At 33.2% G+C, this 16,027-nt stretch overlaps 1 protein-coding gene across 10 annotated transcripts in view; it reads left to right on the top strand.

Annotated features, from left to right (window-relative positions):
* Positions 1-3,756: 3,756 nt before the first annotated feature.
* The window catches only part of LOC105233267 (glutamate receptor ionotropic, kainate 2), a 144,586-nt gene continuing 132,315 nt past the window's right edge, over positions 3,757-16,027 (top strand). For 3 of the 10 annotated variants that reach the window (XM_049448670.1, XM_049448661.1, XM_049448672.1), the window contains exons 1-2: positions 3,757-3,889; positions 12,861-13,162. In XM_049448670.1, coding sequence (XP_049304627.1) covers positions 12,911-13,162 — 252 coding nt within the window. In that variant the 5' untranslated portion in view covers positions 3,757-3,889; positions 12,861-12,910. Of the gene's footprint in view, positions 4,017-4,071; positions 4,732-5,115; positions 5,268-5,287; positions 5,432-12,860; positions 13,163-16,027 lie in introns of those variants that run through there. The other 7 variants (XM_049448662.1, XM_049448663.1, XM_049448664.1 and 4 more) reach the window with 7 other exon arrangements.

The following is a 16,027-nucleotide window of genomic DNA, read 5'->3' as shown; positions in this document are numbered from 1 at the left end:
TTTTTTTATTACCTAAAAGTCACATGTTTTGCATTATTAATTAGTTAGTAAGACATAGATTTTATCCTGTCGAGATGCCCCGTAATGAAACTTGTTGATGCCTGCATAATAGAGCCCATACACGACACACAAGTGCGTTCGATCTGTATGAATTCGTTTCGCCCATACACGGCACACAAATCCATTTTGTGTTCGTTCTTCACACAGTTAACATGTGCGACAGGCAAGCGGAACATTTTTCGAATTTATTTCTAAAGGCCTAACTAGTATAATATGCGTATGCAGCCGTATGTTACTGTCAAAAAATTAACGAAAAGCCTGTCAAATGCATAAGGAACGGAGAGTAGACTTTTGAATGACTATAATGTACTTACATGCAGAAGAGAAAATGGTCAATAAACAATTCGGTTTTTTGATTTTATATTTCGTTTCAAATGACTTTTGAAAAAACTTGACGAAATGTGATGTAAAGTACATTATAGTTGCAACATACAATTTGTATGTATTCGGACAGTTGCTTACGCTGGCTTAAGCTAGCTTATGCATATTATAGTTAGGCCTTAATGTAGCATTTTTATCTATTTCTTTGTATTTCGTTTATAAGTTATTCCAGATTTTATTTTTCTCAATTTTATTTTTATATTTGTCACTTTTCGTTTGCCAAATTGCCAATTCGTTTTTTATAAGATCAATAAATTCTGATACGAAATCTTTATTAAGGGGGGAGCCTGCTTCAAACAAACGATTTTTTTTTTGCTTAAATCTCTTTAAAAATTATCTAACAACAAAGTTATAGATTGGAATTCGAAATATTGCCGAAGCTAGAAGGGAAATAGTGACCGAGAGTCTAACAGATACATATGTATGTATGTATGTATGTGAGCGCTTGGGCAAAAAGCGAAAACTTTGAAGCGCGATTTACCGGTTTTTCATTTTTACGATTATTCTTAATTGGCGGGCAAAGTTGGAATTGGGGCAAAGTTTTTTACCTTTGGCATAAAATTATCTTCTATTTAAACTAAAAAAACTAAGAAAAGTCAAGCTTGAACATATTGTTAACCAAAATAAACTAAAATAAAAAAAAATAAATCTCTTTGATTTTTTGTTTCTGATAGAAATGCGACCTGCATCCTGCCCGCCGTCCGAAAAATGCACATGCGAGATGCATCGGGCAATTGCTTCCCAACGGCAGAATATCAAAGATTTCCTAACCAAAATTTTTTTGAAAGATGTTCAAATATATAAGTAACTATAAAGCCTAGAAATTTCACTTGAATCAATTATTTCTTTCCCTCTCAAAAAAATCCTCAAAAAATTCGTTTTTTTAAGCCTCTAAAGCAGGCTCTCCCCTTAACACTTGCAATTGTCCGCGATCTTCACTGTTCGGCGCTCACAACGCCATTCACGACATACATGTTCGCGCACCGATCGTAAAAAATCAAACATTTTCGCAAACATAGATCGGCACGCGCACAAGCCCATACACGAGTAAACCGCATGCGTACACATACCGATCGAACGCACTTGTGTGTCGTGTATGGGCTCTATAACACAAGTAACGGCGCGCACTCAGTACATTTGCCTACGGTGACGCAGAGTCATTCACCTGTTCTCATATATTTTATTTTATATACATTCACAGCACTTTTTTGCACAAATTTTCACTTTTTAATAGTACTAAAATTAGTTATTTCTTGTTGTTATTAATGACTTTACAATATTGTCCAAATCTGATATGTAGTTTTGAATTCTTTCACTTTCCAGTGCACAAACCAGGAAGAAATTGATGCAACGGGATATACAGGATTTGCACTAATAATTTTTTTTTTAAATATGCCACGTTGTGACCAAAAATTGCCCAAATCCAACCAAAACCCCCTGGTACCGAATATGTGGACCCCAGTATCTATCATTTGTTCCTAAAATATATACAAGAACTAGAGCCCATATAACTATTGTAAGGATTTTCGAACATCCGACTGACTTAACACTACATACATAAGTATATGATTGGTGATTGTACTTAAGTATGATACTTTAATGAAATCCAGGGAACATATTTTTGATATGTGGCATGAAGTTAATAAATAAAGTTGGGTCGGTACTACCACAACTCCCATATAAAGATTTCCGTTTTTCTAACAAATTTTAAGCCGAATATGTCGGTCAGTGTGTAATACAACACACATGTATGTATATATAAAAAACTTGGATTCCGATCCTCTGGTTAACGTTTTCCATCTTTTTTTCCTGGCTTTGATTCCACAGTACCCTGTCAATAGCTGTGTGATTTTATTTTGAATTTTTTAAAAAAAATGTTCAAATGGTTCTTACATGAATATTGAAAAAATCCTTATGTTTTGAAATATATTTTTTTTATTAATGAATTGTTGTGACTTTTAACATAAAACAATAAAAAGTAGCCTATGCCCGCACTTGGACTGCCACTAAACATCTCAATGCGAAAATCTATCGGTATGTCTTTAGCTCCGGGTGGTTTATAATTCCATGTTCGGTTCGTCTTCAGTTTCCCTGTATTTTCATCGACAACTATTTCTTCAAACGTCCAATAGCCGAGACCCATCATAAATGCTCCTTCAATTTGTCCAATATCTACATTTGTATTCAGACTCTCACCTGCATCTTCCAAGATATCTACACGAGGAAGATTATAATTTCCGGTAAGTATGTCGACTTCCACTTCAACAAGGCCTAAAGCACAAACACACTTACAATCTTCGTTTACAATTAAACTAATGTGTTGATTAGAAGCAGTTTGTATTTTTTCTAACCATGAAGGGTTTTTAAGTGATATTGCACCGCTAACAAATAGTTGTTCGTTTTCCAAGAAAAACATGGGATCATCCACAAGAGGAAGATGATAATTTCCGGTAAGGATGTTGACTTCCACTTCAACAACTTTAAGCTTTAAGTTCTCTGGTCCAACTAACATTTGTGTTTTCAATAGACATTAACATTTTCTGTTCTCTATCAACGCTTTGCCACATAATGTTAATAACATTTTCGTTAATACATACATATGTTCTACAAAAGCTGCTGTGAATTCATGCGGGAAGCAACGAAGCTTTTTATAACACGCACAATTATAAGGCAATATTATGGTCAAAGTGGTACTAAATGTCTTTACTTTGTTAATATGTATATTGTTAAATACCTATAAATTTACCACTATAATATTACAAAATTTATTCACTTATAACGAATTTATTATTAATATTTATTTATATATCTTAAGTTAGTTTCAAATGCATGTACTGAAAGAAGGAGCGATTCGTTTTGAATTTTACTTGCTGCACTGAACACGCTTTCAACTTCTGCGTTAGAGCTTAGTAACGAGAAAAACCTTATAGTAAAATTTTACAAGCTTTCAGAAGGATTCACTCCAGCTGAGTCCTTGTTGACCTTAACCTAAATCCAGTATTTTTAAGTAGATTCATTATAATGCCATTGAATGAAATGAATATTTCTGCACGCACGTTCAACACCCGCCTAATTTTCAGAATTTGTAACAAATTCTTTTGTCAACGGCAGAATATGACCTTTCAATTGTATAAATTATTTCAATAAAGTTGTTAGTACATTTAGTCTTCATAAAATACAGTGGATTTAAATATATTGCATTTTTAATTTTACTCATTAGGCACTGAATAATTTTTTGGCATTTAAATAAAAAAACACTAAACCTTTTACTTAAAGCAATATGTTGGCAACTATGCTCATGGTACGTGGGTTGTGTGTTTCTGTAGTTCTCTTCAGTTAGTTTGTGTTTGAAATGCAGAGTGAATGGTAGTTTAGTATGAGCATATTTTTCTGTGAATCGGTTGTCGGTAACTGGTGGTGATTATCCAGCCGAAAACGATAACTAAAAGTAAGGTCGCATATGATTGTGATTTATAAATACTTTACTACCACCCAATTGCAGTAACGGTGCGCATGGCCGTTTACTGTTTGTGGAAATTACTGTGTAGAAAGGATATTTTATATTCCGTCTTGTGGCAAGTAACAATTCAATATTCGCGATGTCTCTGTTTTATTTTTCCCTAACTACAGGATTTCACTTGCTTTAGTGGTACACCCTGTTACCCAAATATAAAGATGCAATTTAAGCAATGAAAAAGCTCAGTGAAATTATTAAAAAAGGTTTAAGTTACTAAATATTTTCAAGTTCAAAGTCAAGGTCGGCTCAAATTGTGCCCCGGTATAACAAATTGATATTAAAAGACACGACTATGTTTGTATACACCATATTCCGAAATTGACTGCATTGAAATACTTCGGGATTGTGTTTAAGTTGTGCAATAAAATATATAAAAATTCTTATATATGTACGAACGTACATACATATGTATTTACATATATGACAACCTCTCATAATATAAACCGATGGCTGCTACCATGCGCATGGCTGCCCGATAATAGCAGAAATGTCAGTGCTGAAAGGATAATATTAATTCTACGACTATTTTCTTTTTCGCTGAGTAAAAAATTCTTTCGCTTTAGCCACTTCATCACTCAACCCATGCTATTAAGATTAAACTTAATCAGTGAAAAAATCCAGTGAAATTCTGAAAAAGAAGTCAGTGAATGTTTTCAAATTCATAGTCAAAGTCGGTTTAAGTGAAAATGATTTTGAAAACTCTACCTTGTGGATTACATATGCCAAATATGAGTGTAGTAAAAACCTTCAAAAGTGGGTGAGGGCATCAATTTGTAAGTTTATGTAAAATATACAAAATGTTTATGTCATAAAGCAAACAATTTGACAAATGATTTATTTGAGAATGAGTTATTGTATTGCCTAGTAAGCATATGTATGTATGTATATATATATATATATATATATATGCCATACATATACCAGCACTTACACATGCACATATACATGTATGCTTGCATATTGTGGCGAATTCAAGAATTTGTGCAAGATTAGCAAAAAAAAGAATGAAAATTTATTCTAAAAAATGTTTGTGCGGTAAATTTAAAGTGTTTCCTCTTTTAATAATTTCTACGTTGCTATAAAAAACGAGGAAAATATAGTGTAGAACTACTAAGCCAAGGGTTTCATACATGTATTTTTCAAATAAGGTGCGCGAAACAAAAAAATGTTTGTGCGGTAAATTTAAAGTGTTTCCTCTTTTAATAATTTCTACGTTGCTATAAAAAACGAGGAAAATATAGTGTAGAACTACTAAGCCAAGGGATTCATACATGTATTTTTCAAATAAGGTGCGCGAAACAAATTAAAGGTATTGCGCTAATAAATGTTCACCTAGAATATGAATAACTATACATACCTACATACGTAACATACAACACCATATTCTGTCAAGTACATTTTCGAAAGTATGTGTTACGTAATGATACATTGCGTCGCTGCATCGTGGAGTTAGTCTACTCTCAATCATATTTCGTGAGTGTTAGCTTATTTGATGCAGTTATAAAAAAAAAACTTTACATTCAAATTATCTTTGAATAAAATATTTATTTAAATAAAAGGGGCATACTCTTTTTTTTAAGAACAAATACATAAGTATATTTCGTATTATATATTTGTTTGAAATTGTTTACAAATTCTTGACAAGCTTAAGACTTGTAGACCTTTAAATTATAGCCGTTTAGTTCAATTCTTTATCAGTTTATCTTTACCATTTCTGCAGAGATTACTCGGAGAGAAATTATGCAACTGTTTTGATCTGATCAAAAATCGATTTTGTTTTAGGTTTCATACACGGCGCAAGAATCTTTTTTCAGAATCTTTGTAGCAATGCGGGTCCTTTTTTAGTGTCGGCGGAGACCGCGTGTAATTCGAATAATACATGTTTCTTTTTTTTTAACAAGTATTCCAAAAATTGTATAAATACGCCACTAAATTTTTAAAACAGAAGATAAAATAGCTTTTAGCACGAATATGCTGCACACAACTCATAATAAGAGCAAAAAAAGGAAAACCCTTCACAAATAAAAAAGATTCCATATAACCAATGGTAGTCGGACATTTATATTTTCGGATATTATATGTAGCTCTGCCTTAGATAATGTTTTATGTAAAATTGTGGGAATATACTACAAAGCTCAGTACGCTGATCATTTAAACTTAATATACTGCCGAAGAGCAACAAAAAAACTTTTTGGAATCTACAAGAATATTGTGATTTAACTGAGACTTTGTCTTTCTACTTGCATTTTAATTTAGAGGAATGGTTAAATACATTCTCGTAAATATAAAATATTAAATAAAAGTCACGAAAATGTTGAATAATAATTTATCATAAATATAACTAAATTATAATAAATCTTTGGGTATACGGGTATGTAAATTTTGATATACACATACGCGTGTATATTCGTTAATTATGTATTAAGACAATTGTGTATGGAACGCCCAACGTCAGATTCATATGTATAGGGGCTTCACATAGTCTCATAAAGTTATAGGTTATAACAATCCGAAAACATAGCGTTCAGAGTTGTATTTACGTAAACTTATTTTAGTAAGCAGTCCAACAATAAATTTTTTAAGCTAGTATAAAAATTTATGATTTTATGATTTTACGATGTTTTATGACACGTTGTTAGTACCCCAATAGCATTATGGGGCTATCTATACAGTATTGAGCAAAAAGTTACTCACTATTGTTGCTAAGTTAAGTACATATATACAAACAATTAATGCAGAACAACAACTAATAAATCAGAGAAAATACCAGTTAGACATTTTTTTTTATATAAACACAGTCAGAAAAGCATATTTCATAAATTTTTAATTAGGTACTATATCTGTCAAATGATTTTAATAGATAATCCAACAATAATTTTTATACTCTTGAACATATTGCTACAGAATACTATATTTTTGCTCACCTAACGGTTGTTTGTATCACGTAAAACCAATCGAAATAGATATGGAGTTATATACAATATACATATGTACTTATATAAATTATCAGGATGACGAGTCAAATTGAAATCTAAGTGCCTGTCTCTCTGTTCGTCCGTGTAAACTGTAACTTAAGAAAAGATTAAGATATCTTGATGACACATGGCACCGTGGATATTGTATATGGACGGAATCGAACCACTGCTACACTCACAAAATGCTATTGGTCGAAAACGTATAAAGTGTCATAACTAAGCCATAAATTAAGATGCAAAAGTTAAATCTGGTACAACGAATCACATTAAGGGTGGACATCTATGGTTAGAAAAACTGTAAAAATCCCAAATTTAAATGGCATTTCAATGTGCACAATAATATTAACATTCATTCGGCTTTTTAAGTTAGGCTGTATGGAATTTTCATAGATTTTTATACCATCTCTGAAAATTCCATAAAGCCTTACTTAAAAAGGCGAATATCTCGAAAAGTATTAATGATAGAGATTCGCGTTCAAAAAAAAAAAAAAATATTGCAAATAATATTTCCTACAAGTTTGTCATGAACATTTTTTCTGTAGCTCTTGTCATTTACATGATATACATATGTATACAAAAAAATGCGAATTTCGTGGAAAAATCAGGTTTAGAACCCCGTACTACTTCGCCGCTGTGAGTTACGACTTTGTTGCAATGAGCACTTTTGTAGAGTGTACAATTCTGAAGAATATGCGTCTAATTCAATTCGATACCATAGAATATCTCTGAGCTATAGAAATTTAAAGATAAAAAATCACGATTGTCGTGTATTTTCAATGGACAATTTTTACATGCCTTGGTCCAATCCTTAATGTTAATATTAAGGGGTCAAATTTTCAGGGAATTTTTTTAGGGTAAAAAATAAGGTGACATTTGAATTTAAACTGCGCGCGTCAAAGGATTTGGAGAATTATTTTTTAGGTTTTTAGTACTGTCAGTCACATTTATGTTAAATTTCATGTCAAAATATTCATTAGTGTTTGAGATACGTGTCGTTTTGTGAGCTGCTAAAAGTGAGTTTTTCGTTTTTTGCGATGTCGAAATTTGTTGAGCAAAGAATTTGCATTAAATTTTGTTTACGGAATCAATTTTCTGCTGCGGATACGTTGAGGATGGTGCAGAAAGCCTTTGGTGATGAGGCGATGTCTAAAAAAAAAGTTTAAAAGTGATATAGTGAGTTCCAAGCCGGCCGTGAACGTGTCGAAGACGAAGAGCGTCCAGGGCGACCATCAACCTCAACCGACAGAGCTCACGTTCAACAAATCAAAGATTTGGTGTTGAAAAACCGTCGATTAACAATTAGAGACCTTGCTGATGAAGTTGGCATATCGAAAGGCTCAGCCAATACCATTTTGAAGGATGTTTTGGGCCTCAAGCGCGTCAAATCTCGACTGGTACCGAAAACATTGAATTTTTTGGAAAAAAGGCGTCCCGTTGAAGTGTGTGAAACCATGCTTTCCGACTATCATGAAACGCATTATAACTGGCGATGAGACTTGGATCTATGCTTACGACCCCGAAACAACCGATCAATCGAGCGAATATCGTGCCAAAAGATAGCCGAGCTCAAAAAAATCGCGCTAAAGTCACTCAAAAATCAAGGTCATGTTGACTGTTTTCTTCGATTATCGTGGTGTTGTGCACTATGAATTCCTTCCAACCGGTCAAACAGTCAACAAGGAATATTATTTGAATGTTATGCGCCGTTAGCGTAATGCTATCCGCCTAAAAAGGCCGGAATTGTAGAAAGACAATTCTTCTCAACCCATATCATTCCGCAACCATCGTATTCACCTGATTTGGCGCCGTGCGACTTCTGGCTGTTCACCAAGATCAAAAGACCGCTCCGGGGACACCGTTTTTATACGATAGAGGAGATTCAAGTCGCAGCGAAGACGGAACTGAAGGCCATCCCGGAAAGTGACTACAACCAGTGTTTCGAAGATTGGAAAATCCGTTGGCATAAGTGCATTGCATCGGGAGGGGATTACTTTGAAGGGGATGAAATTGATTTGGAAGAATAACTAAAGAATTTTCAAAATAAATACAATGTCACCTTATTTTTTGGGCACATATTTCTCATTTGTAGATAATTTTAACTGACTCGAACTAAAATTAATTACCTTACCTTATGAACTAAAATTTAAATTTTAAAATTGCGTAAAATGTTCGGTTGCACCTGAGCTTAGCCATTCCTTACTTGTTATCTGTGTATATGCGTATCGTACCAGACACAAAAGCACTGCTTTGAATCAGTCCAGCTTTGATAATTAGGAGAATCTGAAACACGAGTATATGTAATGTTAGTTATTGTTATTGTAAGCAGCTGTTAAAAATCAGGAACACATTTTCATGTCCTAAGTGTGTATTAATTTCTCATCTGTAGTTGTAATGTAAGTTAAAATGTGTTCCTAAAAACTTTTTGACTAGTATTACAATGAAATTTAAATAAAGTTCATATGTGTGCATATCAATAAATCTATAGAAATAATTATTTTTGAGATTAAACTAATTTATCTACTTGTACATACATATATACAAACGTGCAAATGCAAATTTTAAGGTCAGCTGGTTTCTTGTTACTTTCATATTAGCGTTAACATATGTAGCTGTAAAAAATGAGTTCGCCTCGATAATAGTAGCAAGTAAAGACTAAATAACAAGTAAGGAAGATGTAAGTTTTGGTGTTGCCGAAAATCGCGATTTGCGATGATCATTGATTCCAAAGTTCATTATTAGACAAAATCAATCATCATATTAGGGTCTAGAATAATTTAATTTATAGTCTGCGCCAAACCTAATTAATCAGACTAGGAGCGAAGGCAAGAACTAATTGCATAAATTTTTGGAATTACTTAAGTAAATCTATTTTATATACATTTATATATTAAGACAAAGAAGCACCCGGAATTTGTAACTAAATTCTGCTGGTAAATGATAATTCAAAAGCCTTTAAAGACGGTCGAGAGATCGTTGAAGACATGCCTCGTTGTGGAGGACCTTCAACCTCTTCAACTGATGAAAAAATTAAAAAATAAAATATATAGTGAAAATCGTCAGGCAAGTCTTAGAGAGATGATAAGAGAGCTCCACATCTCTCGGGAGTCCTTTCGAATGATTTTGGTGGATATTTTGGGTATGCAAAGAGTTCTTCCATTACAAGAAATGATTATGAAAAGTGTTTCGAGCGTATTATTTCTGATGGGGATTACTTTAAAGGCGCCAATTTTTGTCAGAATTGTTTATTTAGAGAGGGCATGGTTATCATCCAATTTCAATAATTTTCACACTTTCTGAGGTGAAAATGATGGGTAGGTAACGTTCGCTTGATATAGCCTAAGTGGTTTGTAACACATGTAGATTACATACAAATTTACATGTTCCGGTCGTTCCTTCTTTTCGCTATTTTGCGCAATTCGAGATACCAATTGCAGCCAAGAGGTCTTCCTCTGCTTCCAACGGCGGGTACCGAATCGAAAGCCTCCACTGCTAAAATGTTCTCTTCCATACGGGCAATATGACTAAGCCAGTGCAGCATCCGTCTCTTGATTCGCTGAAGCTGGTGTGTGTCGATTTTCCTTTGACGGGTCTTTTCCAAGAATTGGCGCTTGATAAAAGTCTGGTCGATGATAAATTTTCCATGTCTAAAGCCACACTGATAAGGTCCAATTAGTTTGTCGACGGTGGGTCGTCCGGTTGAGAAAAGGATTTTCTAGTTCTTTTCTAGTTCATCTTTAAACTCGAGTAAAAAAATTCGCGCAAAAAGAGATCAAGTGTAATTACAAATTAAATAACGGATTCCTGTCAATTCTTCATATATAAAATAAAGTATAATAAATAGTCGTCACTGGGTCGCATACCGGTGTAACTAAAACATATTTTTTTAAACCTACAGTAAACAAAATCAAATAATAAGTAAGTTGTATACGTGACAAAATACAGAAAATATTTGCAACACATGATTGCAACACTAATTACATGACAGCGCAAAAAACTAATTAGTATACGTAAAATATAGAGAAGAGAAATACTATGAAATGCATTAAAGTATACATATTTTCAGTGTATTTAAATAAAATTCATCGATAACAAACATAATAGTGTTGAGCAATTTTTTACTAAACAATTTTCCATAGTTAAGTTTTTATAACTTCTTATAATATTTTTACATACATACATACATTTTTTAGATTAATATATGACATAATATCGTATTATGAAGTAAATGACAGAAAATTTAACTAATCCCGCAAAAAGTAATTTATTTTTGTTATGCAAATGATGTGTTCTGTAGTTTCTGACTTTAAATTAGTAACCAAATGCGTTTATTTGTTAAAATTATTTAAGTATGTGTGATTACTTTACCAAATATGATGCCGTATTTAAACAGAAATAACCACATAAATATGATACCATATAAAACTAACCGAAAGTTTGAAATTCTTATTTTTATATACACAGTGACTCACAAAATATTTACATACATATGTAGCATAAGAGTATAATTGAATAAACCATATTTTTTTTTGTACTCCATGAAATTTATTTGATAATTTTGTAATGAAGTATACAAAATAAACATTCACCATTATTAATTTATTTAAACTTTAAATGTATTATCTTAAATAAACATTACAAAATATAAAATGGTTCAATATTAATTGCTCACGAAAGTATTTTGCTTCTGGGATTCTGGCTAGTAACAACATATAAATTTATTTAGAAATTATTTATTACTTTGTGTAGTAACCTTAGTTCTCGCAGACATCATCCAAACGTCTCGACATAGAATCTACCAATTTAAAGTATTCCCATTCCTATCGCAATATTTATGTGCAGGAATTTTATCTTTCAGAGCCACCTGTTTAACTGTTGTTTAACGTTTTTAATGTGTAGCTCTCCAAACCATACACTGACCATCAGACCCAAAAATATTGTACTTACTTTCATCACTGAATATCCGTATTATTGTTTTCCAAAATTCCAAATCATTTGTTTTATACGTATTGGCGATTGTAAGTTTCTTTTTACACTCTTGTAACATGTTGCTATAGAGTATAATAGTTTTGTTCACCTAACAATTGTATGTATGTATCACCAAAGAATAATCGAGTTAGATATAGTATTTATACTACATACATATGTGCATGCATAATCAGGATGAGAAGAAAAGTTCAAATCCAAGAGACTGTTTGCCTGTCCGTCCGTGAAAGCTGTAACTTGGTAGACATGTTCCTTGGCGCTATAACAAATTTGGTAATGTAGATGGGCGTAATCGGGTCGCTATCAAGACTACAAAATGCCATTAAAGGAAAATCTTTAAAGTGCCCCAACTATGCACCAATTTAGGATAAACGAGTAAGAAGGGGCCAAGTTCGAGTACACCCTAACATTTAATATTTTTCCACGTACTCATTATACAGAGTTGGAGTAGTATCAATCCGATTTTATGTATTAAATATGGTCATACTACATACTAAAAAAATTTTCTCTGGGTTTCATTAAGGTACCTCAGACACAATAACCAATCATATGGAGTAAAGTTAGCCGAATGTTCGAAAATCCTGATAATAGTTATATGTATGTGAGGTAGGTCAAGTTTTCGCCCTATTTTAGATCCATTGAGATAAGAAAGACAAATTTGGTCGCCCACCGCAGACGTTATTTTCTAAAGCACCGCGGTCCTTAAATCGCTTTATTATGTTTTCTCTCGTTTATCGATATCGATAAAACCTACCATAAATATATTTTTCCTTAATTGTAAAAGTATAAAATATTTTTCTTCAGATGTACTTAGTTAATTCTTTACTTTTAGGCACATATAAGCGTTCGGCTACACCCGAACTTAATATTTCCTTATTTTTTCACCCTTAGCACCTTTATCAAACAAAATTAATTTCCCCACTTAATTTGCTTTTTATTTGCAGGAATTTAGTTATCGTGCGTAAATTCAACAACAAAAATATAATTTACGACAATGAATGGGACAGAGTGTGAAAATATGGCAGCATCACTGAGATGGTCAGATCCAGCGAATATAATATCGTTAGCTATACTTCTATTTATCATACTCTTAGTAATTTCCGGAAATTCTTTAGTTATAGCAGCAGTATTCTGTTCAAACAAATTACGTAGCGTTACGAATTACTTAATAGTTAATTTAGCCGTTGCAGACTTGTTGGTAGGGTTAACTGTTCTTCCGTTCTCGGCAATATGGGAAGTTTTTGAGGTGAGTACTAAATGCATAATAAGTGACCTTCTTTTTTCATTCAAACGCAATCGATGATATCATAATTTGGTAGCAACAATATGAATCCAGAACAGCTAACACACAACTTAATATCAAAACCGCCAATATTTATAATTCATCATAAAACAACCCATCCGTGTATATATGTATGTATACTTGTATGTATGTACATATGCATTAAACATAACATACTTCCTAAGGATTTTACAAAATTGAAACCAAGGCGACATAAAGAATTATGCACGCACCTTGTTATAGTGCAAATGTTGCTAAATATGATATAGGAAATAACGGGTGATTTTTTTGAGGTTAGGATTTTCATGCATTAGTATTTGACAGATCACGTGGGATTTCAGACATGGTGTCAAAGAGAAAGATGCTCAGTATGCTTTGACATTTCATCATGAATAGACTTACTAACGAGCAACGCTTGCAAATCATTGAATTTTATTACCAAAATCAGTGTTCGGTTCGAAATGTGTTTCGCGCTTTACGTCCGATTTATGGTCTACATATCATTTCTCATTTCTGGTTGAATGGCTACGTAAATAAGCAAAATTGCCGCATTTGGGGTGAAGAGCAACCAGAAGCCGTTCAAGAACTGCCCATGCATCCCGAAAAATGCACTGTTTGGTGTGGTTTGTACGCTGGTGGAATCATTGGACCGTATTTTTTCAAAGATGCTGTTGGACGCAACGTTACGGTGAATGGCGATCGCTATCGTTCGATGCTAACAAACTTTTTGTTGCCAAAAATGGAAGAACTGAACTTGGTTGACATGTGGTTTCAACAAGATGGCGCTACATGCCACACAGCTCGCGATTCTATGGCCATTTTGAGGGAAAACTTCGGACAACAATTCATCTCAAGAAATGGACCCGTAAGTTGGCCACCAAGATCATGCGATTTAACGCCTTTAGACTATTTTTTGTGGGGCTACGTCAAGTCTAAAGTCTACAGAAATAAGCCAGCAACTATTCCAGCTTTGGAAGACAACATTTCCGAAGAAATTCGGGCTATTCCGGCCGAAATGCTCGAAAAAGTTGCCCAAAATTGGACTTTCCGAATGGACCACCTAAGACGCAGCCGCGGTCAACATTTAAATGAAATTATCTTCAAAAAGTAAATGTCATGAACCAATCTAACGTTTCAAATAAAGAACCGATGAGATTTTGCAAATTTTATGCGTTTTTTTTTAAAAAAAAGTTATCAAGCTCTTAAAAAATCACCCTATATTAATGTATATATAAAAAGAGCTTTAAGGAGTCCATTGGGAATGAGGGGGAATATTTGTACTCATATGTATGTTCTTACATATGAAATTTGATCAATTTTTTTCTCTTGGTCCATTTCAGAGACCTGCATTGAGTATGATCGATCCGGTTTGATCAACCTCGCTCAAAACGGTCACAACTCAGCACAGCGGTTCGCAACAAAATTGTTCGATCGAGTTTCGTGCTCAAAACGAAGGAGTTCGATCAATTGATTTGATTGCTCTGCTTACTGATTGAAACTGATTGTTCGGTTCCGGTATGATGATTGGAAATGATTGTACAGAAAAACACGATCAAGTCCAATGATGCACGAAAACTCATACATCGATCAAGTGTGCGTTTGAATTGATTGTGATTGAACCAACCAGATCGAAAATTGCCCTGCAAATATGTATGTATGTACATATTTGTGTGTTTTAACGGAAACAAGTTGCGATGCATAAAATCCAAAACATTACAGCATATATTTCTTCATTTTTAACGCTTAAAACTAAAATTCAATTAATGCTTAAAATTAATAAACAAAGGTAATCCTTAAAATATTAGGGAACACAAATTTCAAATTTTTATCACTTCTTCATTGAGACCAACAAAAACTTAAAATTAAAAGAAGGTAATAAACTTGGTTTCTTAATCGCTAAAACTTAAAAAAAAATGAATTTAAAAACAATAAATTATCAACAGAACATGGTCCGAGCCTATTTCTTTTTTCAGTTATAATATTTCCAGCTAAAGAAAAAGAACGCTCAGCGACTGCGCCGCTGGCAGGAACCACCCGATATGACCAAACGGTATGATTGTGATCGATCGGAATGCAAGCAGCATTCTCGAACATTCTTTGCTGCTCATACAAGGCGTTCGATCGAGAAAAATCATTACGAAACAAGCAAAAGTGATTGAAACTGATTGTTCGCTTTGAGGACGCTCGCTTACGATCATTAATTTTTGTTGAAGCAAAGTTTTCCGTCACAAAAAATCTGAGTCAATGATCGGGTATGATTGAAAAAATTGTGATCGTTGCAGCTATCTGGTCCATTTTGACTGCAATGCTTTAGAAAATTTACTTTGTCCAAAAAATTAACAGTGTTCTTGCATTATCAATTGCATTCAGTAGCAGCATTGCAAAATAGTTTCACGGCTGTTCTCCGCGTTCTCGAATCTCTATTTCGCATGTTGCGTCAAACTGAACAATATTTTCAATTTATTTCTTTATTAGACCTCTTGAACGCATCTTAATAAAATAGAAATAAATATACATTGTTGGGATACATATTACCATAATTGGTCAATGTTGCCTATAGACAACAGTAAATTTACAAAATATTGTGAACACCTCTTAAGTTTTTTCATGATAGTTATATTTTTATCTCTTACTTTTTTATTTATACATATTGTTCACCTGGTTTTACAATGAAGCGTTTACTTTAATATTCTTAAACATTTTTTGTCGACACTTTTACGCAAAGTGATATTAACAATTTTACTCTGGAAAATGGCTACTGACACATTTTAAAAGAACCATTGAAAGATACTATTGATAAAGGCCAAAATATCGATATTAATACGATTT

Source organism: Bactrocera dorsalis, chromosome 2 (assembly GCF_023373825.1).
Source record: "Bactrocera dorsalis isolate Fly_Bdor chromosome 2, ASM2337382v1, whole genome shotgun sequence".
NCBI lineage: Eukaryota > Metazoa > Arthropoda > Insecta > Diptera > Tephritidae > Bactrocera > Bactrocera dorsalis.
The sequence above is the reverse complement of the archived record's forward strand: the minus strand, read 5'-3'. Positions and strand labels throughout refer to the sequence as shown.